At 56.5% G+C, this 12,548-nt stretch overlaps 1 protein-coding gene across 2 annotated transcripts in view; it reads right to left on the minus strand.

Annotated features, from left to right (window-relative positions):
* Positions 1-7,259: 7,259 nt before the first annotated feature.
* RGS10 (regulator of G protein signaling 10) overlaps positions 7,260-12,548 on the minus strand; it is a 46,664-nt gene continuing 41,375 nt past the window's right edge. For both annotated transcript variants that reach the window (XM_075533661.1, XM_075533662.1), the window contains exon 5: positions 7,260-7,613. In XM_075533661.1, the coding sequence (XP_075389776.1) occupies positions 7,449-7,613 (165 nt within the window). In that variant the 3' untranslated portion in view covers positions 7,260-7,448. The remainder of the gene's footprint in view (positions 7,614-12,548) is intronic.

Here is a 12,548-nt window from a genome sequence, read left to right on the forward strand (position 1 = left end):
TGCCTCTGCCCTAAGTCTGGGCACCGGATGCCCATGGGGCAGCCCTTCCATGGGGACCCCTCTGTTGTGTGCCCAGGGAAAGTCATCAAGGGGACAAGCTGCTTTTCCTAGGGGCATCTACTGGACCCGGGCTGTCTGGAAGGAGCGGGAAGCCCCCAGCTCACTGCCTCCGTCTTCCTCTCCCTCCCCCTGGAGTCTGACTGCCGCCAGTCACCCCTGTAGACTCCTGACCAGACTGGCTCTTGCACTTGGAGCATCTCTGGCTTCGAGAAACCTGTTGCCAGGTCTCACACTCACCTGTCTGGCCACCCCAGCACATTGTCCTCACAGGTAGGTGCATCTGGGCCCTCCCCCTCTCCTGCTCTGAGAGCCCACCCACAGGGAGACTCCTATGGCAACTTTCAATCTGAGCTCCTGGTCCTGGGGGTGTCCCCTAGGACCACTGATGAGGCCGCGACAAGCCCAGCCCAGGAGTCAGAGACCAGAGACCGGGCGCCCTTCTCAGGAGGCCTCTGTGGCTCGGTGGCCCTGTAATCAGAGGGTCAGTCACTGTGAGCCTTGGGCTTGGGGCCAAGTGTCTTGATGTATGGAGTCCCTCCGGGACACAAATGGTTACGGGCTCAGCTGCTAACCAAAAGGTCATTCCATTCAAGCCTACTGAGGCACCTCAGAAGAAAGGTCTGGTGATTCCTGCCCACCCACCCCCACCCCCACCCCCCCAAAAAAATTAGCCCTTGAGAATTCCAGGCGGCACCGTTCTTCCCTGGCGGGTGCAGGGGCACCATGCATGGGCGTCAACTCCGCGGCAGCGGTGGGTTTGCTTTGGGCTTGATTCTGTAGAAGCCAAACTCCAGGCCTCTCTTCTAAGTGCCTCTGGGGGGACTGGACCTGCCTCCTTCGGGTCAGCAGGAATGCGCAAGCGTCTGGGTCACCCAGGGACACTGCCAGTTTGGTAACGGTGAATCCAAATGTTCACAGCCCCCAGGCAGCCAGGATCTGACAGTATAAATATTTATTACTCAGACTGCGGTCGGTATTTCTTCCTAGGCGGGGAGTGGCCGTGACGCGTGGAGCCGAAGCCAGGGACTTGAAAGGCCCCTTCCTCTGGAGACCAGGACACAGCACCCTGCTTTCCTGGGAAGCCTCTCCTGCCAGCTGACATCTGCTGCCCCGAGGCCACACGGGGGCCACGCAACCTTAACGTCAGATTCCGGTGTTTAAAGACAAAGAGCACCGCTTGCCCGCATGGCAAAGCAGCGTGCCAACTATGCTGGAGTCAGCACAGGGGGACAGGGTCACCCTGCAGAGGTGGGCAGCGAGCTTTAAAGGAGCTCTGGCCCCCTCCCCCAAACCCACCTCCACCACCAACCCCCCAGGAGAGGAGAGAAGCCCACCACTGGCTGGGGTCAGCCTTCTCCCAGGGGGTGGCCACAAGCTCCTTGGGCTGAGGTCTGGCCCAGCCTGGGGTCCTGGGGGACCATGATGTGGCCCCAACAGCTGTGAGAGCTGTGTCTCACAGTCCCTGCCCCACCCATGTGGAGATCACCTGCAGTGCAGCTGGCACCTGGCTGTTGACAGCCCCCAGTCTCTCCTCCATTGGAACGGCTCCACTGGCCTCTCTGGGGCTGGCTTTCAGCAAGCAGGCCACCAGGCCTTTCTTCCAACATGCTTCTGGGTGGCTTGGAATCTCTCACTTTCGACTGAGTGGCCCACTAGGTCAACTGGCCCTTCCGGGGCTCCTTTGGGTCAATGGCGGACGTCTGGGAAAGAGGAGGGTGGGGTGGCTTCTAGCTCCTTCTGCCCAATTATTGTGAATGAACGGGGGAAAGTTGCAGGGCAGAGGGGGACACACGGCCCAGAAAGCAAGTCCAAGGGGGCCCCACACCCCTGCCTTCTTTCTTCCTGGCTGCAGCACCCAGTCAGCCACAGGGCATGGGGAGAGGCTCACCCCTCCAGCCAAGCTCCCCAGCACAGAGGAACCCACTGGCCGTCCCTGCAACACCCCGAAAGACAACTCCATTGAATATACCAAGCCATCGACATCTGGGGGGCCGGGCTCTTCTCGAGGGTCTGTCGGCTTTTCCTGAGCCGTGGCCCAGCCCCTTCCCAGCACAGCTTGGGGCTTCCTCCGTCCCTCACCTCGATGGGGCCCACAGCCACAGACCCCAGAAGCCAACAGCACTGTTTCACACTTAGCTCTAGAACATCCCCAGGCCAAACTGAAGTAAACAAAGACACTGTGAGTCATGGCAGGCTGAGGCTCATAAACAGCCAGGCTCCTGTCCCTCTGACTGTACCCCGCCCGCTTACCGGGAGCCATGTTCAGTCCCCAGGCTTCATTCTCCAGAAGGATGGATTGAATGGTGTGCCACTGAGTCGAGGGTGGCTCAGGGACCCTCGATGGCCACATAGAATGGCTCCTGTGGGTTTCCCAAAAGAGGGGGTGTGAATCCCAACCCCACCCCACTCCCCATGGTTGTCCCCCAGCTGGGGAATGAGACGTGGCCTGGCGTGCTCACGAGACCAGGGCAAACCTTATACCAACCACCTTTGAGACCTAAGACAAGCAGAAGGAAGCCCACGGGGGAAGACCTGGCACAGGTGCTGTGGTGGGACAGATGCCCCGGAGCCATCTTGAGAGCCAGCACCCTGGATTCCTGTGAAGAGGGCTGGGTGGCACATTGAACTACTAACCTAAGTTGGCAGTTCAAACGCACCAGTCTCTCTGAGGGAGAAAGCTGAGACTGGCAGCTCCTTGGGAACCCTGGGAGGCAGTTCTGCTCTGTCCTGCAGGGTCACCATGGGTCCCATGGGGGGAAGGGGGCAGAAAAATCAGTGTTTCTTACAGCGCCCTCCAGGTGGCACCGCTGCCACAGCTGCGACGGAGCCACCGGACCACCTGAGACATGATGAGCTCACCCCCTCCCTCCCGCAGGAAGCTTCTCCCCAGGGAGCATGGCGTGGCAGCCGGATATCTGACTAGATATATTTATTGTGAATTAGGTGGGGGTTTACATAACGCATCAGCTTTGCATTCCAGCCTGATATTTTGGGAAAGACAAAACCACTAGCACATGAGCTCAGCTCTGAGCCAGGCCACTGTGTCCCTAGGTCCCTGCCCCAGGGAGCTGGTGGCTCCGCCCTCTCATCTCCCAAGGAGTTCTTTCGTCCCCAAGGGTCCCTTCCCCTTGCTTCTGGTGCGTGGCCCGGGAGGTGTCCAGTGTGTGAGGCTATCAGCAGGTTTGCCCAGCGTGGCTGGCCCTCTTCGGGCTGAGGATGGGCAGAGGGGAGCCGGGTCAGGAGATGAGGGCTCGGTTCCCATGAGCTGCCGCAACGCCCACCCCCCCCCACAGGTGGTTTTGTTTTTAATCATTTGATTAGGAGTTCATACAACTCTTATCACAATCCATAGATGCATCAATTGTGTCAAACACATTTGTACATTAATTGCCCTCATCATTCTCAAAACATTTGCTCTCCAACACAGGTGGGGTTTTCAGTCTCTAAAATGGGAGCGATGGCTGTTCACACTTTTATGATCTGAGGAGCGAGGGGGGAGCGCTGAGGTCAGCTGCTCCCTCTGCACTGTGAGGTGCTTGCTGTGCTGCTGGGGGAGAGGGTGGGCCTCCGAGTCCCCTACGCACGCACGCATGGCCGTCACCATGAGAAAGGTCACTCGGGCTGTGCTCTGCACCAGGGACCAGGAGCAAGCAGATAGCAAGCACTCAGAGGCTACGGAGACCAGGAGGGGGGAGGGGGGGGGAGGCCTGTCGCCAATGGACCACCCACAAGCTGTCTGCCATTGCTTCTGAAAGCTTAACCCCTTGTCCCAAAGCAGACCACACCGACCCCTGGAGGGCACTGGAAGGACAGGGGACCTACAGTTTATCCTGGAGGAGGGGCAGATGTTTAATTGCCAGGGGGCTCTGAGTAATTTCCTTTTTCCTGAAAAGGAACGATTAGGCCACACAGATCTGCTGGAAAGTCTATGGTTTGAAACAGGGCCAGCCCAAGCTCTACCCAATGCGACTTCCGGCCTGTGGGCTGCGGGTTTGAGACCCCTGCCGACGCCATGGAGCAGGGATCTCCAGCCTGCTTTACCGTCTGTCCACAGTGGTGCTGAGCCCCGGGCCCACGGCCATCCAGTCGACTCCTGAGTCCCAGCAACCCAACAGGGCCGACGACAGCTCCCAAGGGCTTCTGAGGCTAGGAGTCTTTGCTGAAGCAGACTTCAACTTTCTCCCTCAGAGGGGCCAGTGGATTCCGACCACCACGCCTGCACTTAACCCATTGCGCGACCAAGCCCCTGGCCGCATTCCTCACACTCATTCACTGCCGAGTCGATGCTGGCTCACAGTGACCCTACGGGAGAGGGCAGAGATGCCCCCGTGGGTTTCCGAGGCTGTAACTCCTGACGGGCTCCAAGCGTGGGGCTGGAGCAGAAGCCCTGGTCTCTGTTTCACACTGGCTGGCCTTGCGGTTGCCAGCCTGGTCCTTGACCTGCCGCGCCACCAGAACCCCTTCCATGGATCCTAGCACACGGTAAAACCCAGCTGCCTGCAAGTCGACCCAGACTCATGGTGTGTGTCAGAGAACCATGCTCTGGGTGCTCCCAACAGCTGACCTTTCACAAGTTGATAGCCAGGCCTTGCTTCTAGGTGACTCTGGGTGGATTCAAACCCCCCACCTTCCGCAGGCGAGTGTGTCAGCCTTTTCAGCACCCAGAGACGAGCACCTGGTCACTCACAGCTCACAGTCACCGTGTTGATTCTGACTCACAGATGTCCTGTAGGGCAGGGCAGGGCTGACCCTGGGGGCTTTCGAGACTGCACACCCTCACGGAGACCAAGTCTCATCTTTCTCCCGCAGAGCAGCTGGCGGGTTTGAACTGCTCTGTGGTGGTAGACCAACATGTAACCCACATGGGCTCAAAAAATTTAACAAGTAACAAAACCTCACTTCCATTGAGGTTCCTCCTCCAAACATAGCAGGACAGTTCTGACTAGATTGTGGCTCTATAGGAGTAGAAAGTATTCTCTCTCACGGCGGCCAGTGGTTTCGAACTGTTGACCTTTCAGTTAGCAATCCAACTCCTTTAGTCAGTAGATGAATGGATATAACCAAGTCCCGTCGAGTAAATTCTGCTTCATAGTAACCTTTCAAGGGCAGGGTAGAACTTCCCCTGCAGATTAGCAAGACTGTAACTCTTTATGAGAGTAGAAAGCCTCATCTTTCTCCCTTGGGGCACCTGGTGGTTTCAAACTGCTGACCTTGTGATGAGCAGCCCAGGACATAACCACTACACCACCAGGATTCCTATGAATGAATGGAGAGGGTGATCAATTAGTAAGGCTGACAAGTATCAGCTCACAGTAAGCAGAGAAGACGTGGGCTTAATCATGCTTCTATCCTAACCTGTAGATACAATGCTGCAGCGCAGACTGGCAAGCACAAATAAGCCAGGTAAGCGGGTGCACCCTCGATGGGCAGACGCAGGGGTGAGAAGGAAATGCTAGTGAACAACGCCCATCTGGCCAGGTGGGTTCCCAAGGCCTGGGCCTCCCTCCGGCTACTGGCTCAGGATGACGCTCTGCGAGGTGTACGTTCCAGCAGCCAGGCAGGACGTGGCATGAGCTCAGCGCTGATGCAGCCTGAGGTTCCACATCCCACTGATGTTCCTGAGCTGCTCTTTCTGTGGCAACTGCCCCACTCACTCGGGCGCGAGTCCAGCATAAACGGGCGGACAGAAAAAGGGCCTCCTTGCCCCATCAGGCCTTCCATGGCACCTCTGAGTCACCTCCACCGGCAGTCGGGGCAGGGGGGCCCACATACCTGCACTCTTCTGTACACGCTGAAAGGTGAGCTCAGGGACCTGTCCTATTGCTGGTCCTCACACTGGGAGATGCCTGCTTCTACGCTCTACGCCTAGACGTGGACGGCAGGGAGAGAACTTGACGGCCTGCCCAATGGCGCTATTTCACACCAAGGTTTCCAAGATGGGCAGAGGACACAGGAGGAGACCTACTGGGCTTACCTGGACAGGTGCAGAGAACCTTTGCTATTTCTGGTGCCCAATCAGCCAGGTGGTTTGATTCTCAGCAAGGATTGGCTCCCCAAGGTCGTGCCTCCCTTAGGCCCAAGATGAGAGGAGGTGGGGGCAGTGAATGGACGAGGCTGGATCATGTGGGGACCCTGAAGAGGCCATACTAGCAAGGGTCATCAGCAGAGACCGCCTGGCTTCCCCAGAATCGAGCCAAGCCATGCACGCTGCCCAGGCCGTGCCCCCATTGTCTCTGTTAGTGTCCTCAGTTGAGAGGAAATTATGTCTGGGGTCATCTCGGTATCACGCAGTGTTCTTCAAATGGAGAACGCCTGGCTTGAAGGCTTGCCAGCAGCAGAGTGAGGTTGGTGGCGTTGTTCACGAAGATCGGAATGTAAGTTGCTCAAACCAGCTAGGCAGGCTGGGAGCAGCCTCGGTGGAAAGTGTGGCCAACTGCGGGGCTCCCTCTAACGAGGAGTGACTGACCGCTGCTTCCCAGCCCACCCAGAAAGCCCACTTGCAGACAGCGTTTATGCCCCCTGGTTAAAGCTTCCAAGCTGAAGCAGACAAGGCTTGCAAAGGGCAAACATCAGAAGAAATGCACCAAGGGAGAGGGGACCCCCAACTCCATCATCAGCACCCACCTCGAGCTACTCCCCAAATCAAGCACCACCTAGTGTTGCCATGGGGACCCCAGGCCATTTCCCATTGGCCTTTTCCCCACTGGCTCCTGGGAGAGATCTTGTGTGTGTCAAGATGAACTATTTATCTGTGTTCCGTGAAATGCTGTAGGCCGTGGGCAAGACAGGGACCAGCCCTTCGCGGGAACCCCGCCCAGCCCTTTGGTAACACACCCACACAGGGCCCCAATCTCAGGGCTACGAAGTGTGAAGCGGTGTCCGAAATGCATGGGAAAAGTGCGACTTGAAGAGAATGGAATTTTCCCAGGAGCTTTTTGAAGCCCTTTCCTTTGTAAGCCACGAGGCATTTGGCAGGCCATGGCCCCTCCACTTGAGTTTGTCAGGCCCACCCGTTCTAGAGAGAATGTGCACAGCGATGGGGAGACGGGCTCGGGCAGAGATGGCGGAGAACCTGTGGCCTCACACGTTTAATCAAGCTGCAAGATGCCCAAAGTCCAGGGTTGGCAGAATCTTTCCGCCCTCGTGTGTGTGTGTGTGTGTGTGTGTGTGTGTGTGTGTGTGAAGCGAAACGTCAAAGCTGATTGGTTACTTTTTATGTAGGCTTAGCCATCATCATGCAAAACTGGTCAAGCAGTAAATACACGTATCCCGCGGACAGGTGTTTGCACATTTAAGTCCTTGCAAATAACGAAGCAACTAGTGGCCCAGCGGGTCCTGGCCGTGAGTCCCCGGCTCCTTCAGGCAGCGGCCCGGGTTCACCAGGGGGCTCAGGTGTTGTAAATTCTTGAAGCCCTTTTCGCTGCACTTTGGGCATCAGGCAGATCTTCCTCCCTCTTCTCCTCCTCTTCCTCCTCCTCGGTGCGCTTGTGTTTTAAAAATAAGTCAGACTTTAAGAAGCGGCTGTAGCTGTCGTACTTCATAAGATTGAAGATCTAAGGAGGGAAAGAAAACAATTCCAAGAGCTGAGGCTTATCCGGACCACAAATCATCCCATCAACCCCATATTTAAATACTTGCCACGAACAGAGAGTGCAGACATGGACAAGACCTTGCACACTCCCCCAGCTGCACACCCCAACCCCCCTGCTGCCTTTCGGACACACAGACACACAGAAAGCGCAGTCAGTCCCGTGGCGGGCAGAGCCCTGGCGTGTTTCAGGTCCGTTTTGTGGGCCCCGTGGCTCAGACTCACAGGAGCAGACACCTCTCTATTTCCCCCCGCAGCTGAGATTCACAGCACTGGCCCATGGCCTTGTGTCTCCACTGAATTCAGGCAGATAACACTGCGGCGCCCTTCTCCCGGAGCCTGGAACACCCGTCACTGAGACAGTGGTGTCGTCAAGCCAGGGCAGCACCAGATGCTGTCTGCTATTCTGCCAGGAAGCAGAAGCAGGCCACTCCAGGCAGGCTGGCTGTGGCCGTCTCTTCTAGGGAGTTGGGTGCCAGCTCACAGGTGACTTGTGCCTACTGACTCATCTGTCGTGAACAGTTTCACCTGTCTCACTTCATCACATCCAACGTGGTGAAATCCATGTGAAATTATAGATAGAAGAACAAGTAATCTGACCGTGGCTGTCAGAAGTCGGTCACCAGGCCTTTCTTCCTGATCTGTCTCAGTCTGGAAGCTCCTGTTCAGAGTCACAGCAGTGTGCAGCATGGGGGAGGGGGGGTGGACGGAGTCGGGTCTCCGGAAGGCGAGACCTCAACACTGACCAGACTGCACAGGACAGGACAGGGAGGACAGCTGCAGTCCCCACAGGAGTGACTTCAGGAACAGCCCCCAGCAGCAGCCTCCAGATGACTGTAAACACTGCACAAGTAGACCAGCTGGGAGCACAGCTCACAGCCCGGGGCGGCCCCCGATCTAGCCTAAGTTGGCTGCAGGCAGGGCTGTCACCTCGAGTACCACCAGTCCAAGACTCCCGTGGCTCCTCATTTCAGCACCCACACTCCCTGCCCATCCCATTTCGAGACCATTCATAATCCCCCCTACCTCAACCACACACCAAGCCAGTTGCCAATTGATGCTGATTCACAGGGATCCTCCCAAAAGGGGTTGAGAAAGGAGCCACAAAAAGGGGTGCATTTTCTGGGTATCATGGGAGAAGTCCCGGTAGCATACTGGGTACATGTTGGGCTGCGATCCCCAAGGTCAGCAGTTCAAAATCGGCAGCCCCTCCGAGGGAGAAAGACAGGGTTTTCTACTCCCGTTAAGCATGTCACTGTGTCAGAAACCCAGAAGGGCTGTTCTACCCTGTCCTATAGGTCACTGTGAGTCAGCATCGACTCGATTGCAGTGGGAAGCTGCTGTGGATTGGACCGTTACCCCAAACACGTGCTGTGCACCCTGACCTCACCTCCGGGCCTTACATAAACAACTCAATGTCAGCTGTCCTATCTTGAGTCAATCTCTTGTGAGACAGAAAAGAGATTAGAGGAGGGAACCGAGCAGAGCACAGGGGAAGTTGATACCAGGACACTTGGAGATTTCCCAGGAATGAGGACACAGAGCACAGGGCCACCCCGGAGAGGGCCCCTGGAGCCGGCGCCCTGCGTTTGTATTCCCGGCCTCCGCCACGGAGACCCATTTTGAGTCACCTCTCGCCTCTCTCCCTCTCTTGGATGGGCGCCTTGACTTGCAGGGCATCTTCAGTGGGCCCCAGAGGTGAGAGGAACCCCCACTACCCGTCCCAGGCCCCGGGGATGCACCAACGCAGCTCGGCAAGCAGAGTGGAAAGTTCCCGAGGCGCCTCGAAGGCTGAGTGCTGCCTGGTCGGCTTATCACAGGGATGGCAAATCCCTGACCACTCGGCCCGCCCTCTCTCCACACACAGACTATTTTGTAAAGTAAACGTCTTAAGATGGCTAAGAGTGCAGACATCTGCGTGGGGGATGGTCCGGAGCCTCGGGAACAAAGTGGGATCTTTCCGGCTCTGTTTCCCAGGCCAACGGTGATGCACGCCAAGGCCACGCCCGCCGAGACGCCTGGGGCACTCGCTGTGAGCTGAGTCCCCATCGCAGAGCGGTCTGGGTTTCTTGAAAGGATTAAATGACGGGGGCTGATCTTCCCCCGGTGGTGTAGTGGGTTGTGTGTTGGCTTGGTAACCTTGAGGTTAGCAATACCATGAAATATGGGGCTCTCTACATCCCTAAAGAGCTACAGTCTGGGAAACCCACAGGGGCGGTTCTCCCCTGTCCGAGGATCACCGTGAGTCAGCATTGACTTGATGGCAATGAGTTTGGGTTTGGTGCCTGCCCGATGGTCCTTCCAGTCTTGTTTAAAATCTCAAGCTATTCAAAAAACTGCACCCCCCTTGTCGACGGGCACAGACATCAGAAGTTCAAAATCCAACAATCTGATTGAGGTGAAGGAGGGCGGTAAGCGTAGAGACCCAGAGCCCACCCGGGGATAATGGGGCAATCCTGCACAGAGGGGAAGACGCACCCAGGGGGCAGTTTAGCCCAGATGAAGCACGCAACACTCCTCTAGTTCTTAAATCCTTCCTCCCCCCACTATTATGACCTCAAAAATCCCGCTAGGCTGCTGTACATACACTGGTACAGACGAGAGCTTTCAATATATGGAATTCAGAATAGACAAGCCCCCTTAGAAATGTAATGGGAGTAATCATTCCAGGAGATCAGGGGAAGGAAAGGGAGAGAAAGCAGGAATGGACAGCAATGATGGCAGAATAACCCCTCTCGAGGGGGACGAAGACCAGGATAGCAGGTGAAGGGACAGAATGGGCAGTATAAGAGATGTATAAATAGTAACAACAATACATACTATATAAAAGGTTTGCAGGGGTAGTAGAGAGGGTGAGGGAGGGAATAAAGAGGAGCTGATATCAAAGGGCTCAAGGAGAAAGACCACGTTTTGAAACGGTTGATGACAACATTTGTACATGTCTGCTTGATATAATGGATGTATGGATCATTATAAAATATGTAAGAGCCCCCAATAAAATGATTTATTAATTTTAAAATATTTTATAAAAACACAACTGCACCTCCTTAATCCCAATGTAGCCCCTCTCTACACCAGTGGCACACAAAGGGCTCTAGGCACAAGGTCAGCGGTTCCAACCCATAAGCAGCAACTCAGGAGAAAGAGAGGGCTCTCTTCTCCTGTAACGAGTTACAGCCTTGGAAACCCAAAGGGGCAGCAAGGCCTTAAGAGTCGGTATCAACTCGACACCAGTGATGGCAGCGATACTACTCATGTCACTCTCAGGCAGTGAGTTGGGCTGCTAACTCAAGGTCAGCAGTTCAAACCCACCAGTGGCTCTGTAGGAGAAAGATGAGCCTATCCTGGCTCCCATAAACGGTTGCAGTCGCAGACACACTGAGTTGGAATCCACTGTGTTAGTGGGTTTGAGTATTTGGTTTACATGGGTTACCAGAACCCCTGCTGGCAGCGGGGTCGGGCAAAGCCGCAGGGACCAACTCACGAGGGGCCCCATGAGGAGAAAGCCTGGCAACCTGGTCCCATAGTGATGACAGCTGTGACAGCCCCATGGGGCAGGTCTACCCTATGCCGCAGGGCTGGAGGGCAGGCAAGGAGAACAGCACACTGGTTATATGGAGGGCCGCCGGGAGGAGGTGTTTCCGAGGCTTGAGTCCCACCGTCTGCCAGGGGACACTACATGCTGCTGTGGTACTAGATAGACATGGTCGGCGGAGCTTCCAGAAGGAAGGAAAGAAGGAAGTAAGGAAGGAAGAAAGGAAGGCCGGCCGGGTAAGATCAGCCAACGAAAACACCCTGCATCAGGGATGCCATCTACAGATACCTCATCTCGGAGATGGCACAGGGCTGGGGAGCACCTCGTTCCACCATCCCCGGGGGCTGCTCGGAGCCAGGCCCCCCTCAGGCACCCAGACCCCAGCTTGCCAGGGCCCACCATCTGAGCAGGTTACCTGTGTCTGCAGAGCCTGCACATGGGGCAGAGTATCCTGTTCATCTGCAGTGGCTCTGAGGCCCCTGCTTCCAAGGAGGGAGAAGGAGGGCCCACCAGAGCTGGGGTGGGCAACAGAGAGGGGTCGGGAGTGGCCACCTAGGTGGAGAGGGGACTGGGCGGTTCATGCCAGGAGACCCCGGGAGATTGTAGCCTCTTCTCCTGCCCCCTGCGGGGAAGGGGCTGCTATTCCACAGCGGTGTGGGACATGGGCATGAGACAGTGGCCAAGGGCACAGAGGTCTTGCTCTGAGGCATAAGGAATAAACGCTGTCCCGGCCAGCAGCTGTCTCTACCCAGGTCTCCTCGCACTGGCCCCGGAGCCCCCGACAGCAGGGTCATGCAGCACAGAGCCCCTCAGCGAGGGCACTTAGCTGAGGAATTGGGAGACCGCTAAACACCCCCCAGAAAGTGCCCCAAGATGTGTGTGCTGTTGCTCACCACAGCCTTTGCTATCACGGAGGTCACGGCCACGACTGGGTGGCAGTAAATACTTACCGGGTGCATGCAGGCAATAGCAGGAGTCAGGTGGTACAGGCCCCGGCCTGACCCCAGGTCCCGCCCTGACCATGCCCACACGGGCAGCATCCGGCCACAACCCCACCTTTTTGTCCTCCCTTGCGGGCCCTGACTTTACCTAGCCAAGGCCCACTTTGCCCACCACAGTGCATGACAGCGAGGGGTGCGGTGGCTGACAGCTGGCCCTGGGAGGCACTCTCCTAACCACTGCACTCTCCTGCCGCTCAATAACCTGCCCCCATTACGCACAGGCCACAGTCAATGTACATGAACCTCAAACAACCCAAGACATCATTTCAAAAACTGCACTCAACACCAGGAACAACCATCCCATGTGTGTCCTTACGTCTGTTTGCCCGGAAGTGGGAGACACCGTCACCCTGGCTGTTCTGAA

This window comes from Tenrec ecaudatus, chromosome 16, assembly GCF_050624435.1.
Source record: "Tenrec ecaudatus isolate mTenEca1 chromosome 16, mTenEca1.hap1, whole genome shotgun sequence".
Classification (NCBI taxonomy): Eukaryota; Metazoa; Chordata; class Mammalia; order Afrosoricida; family Tenrecidae; genus Tenrec; species Tenrec ecaudatus.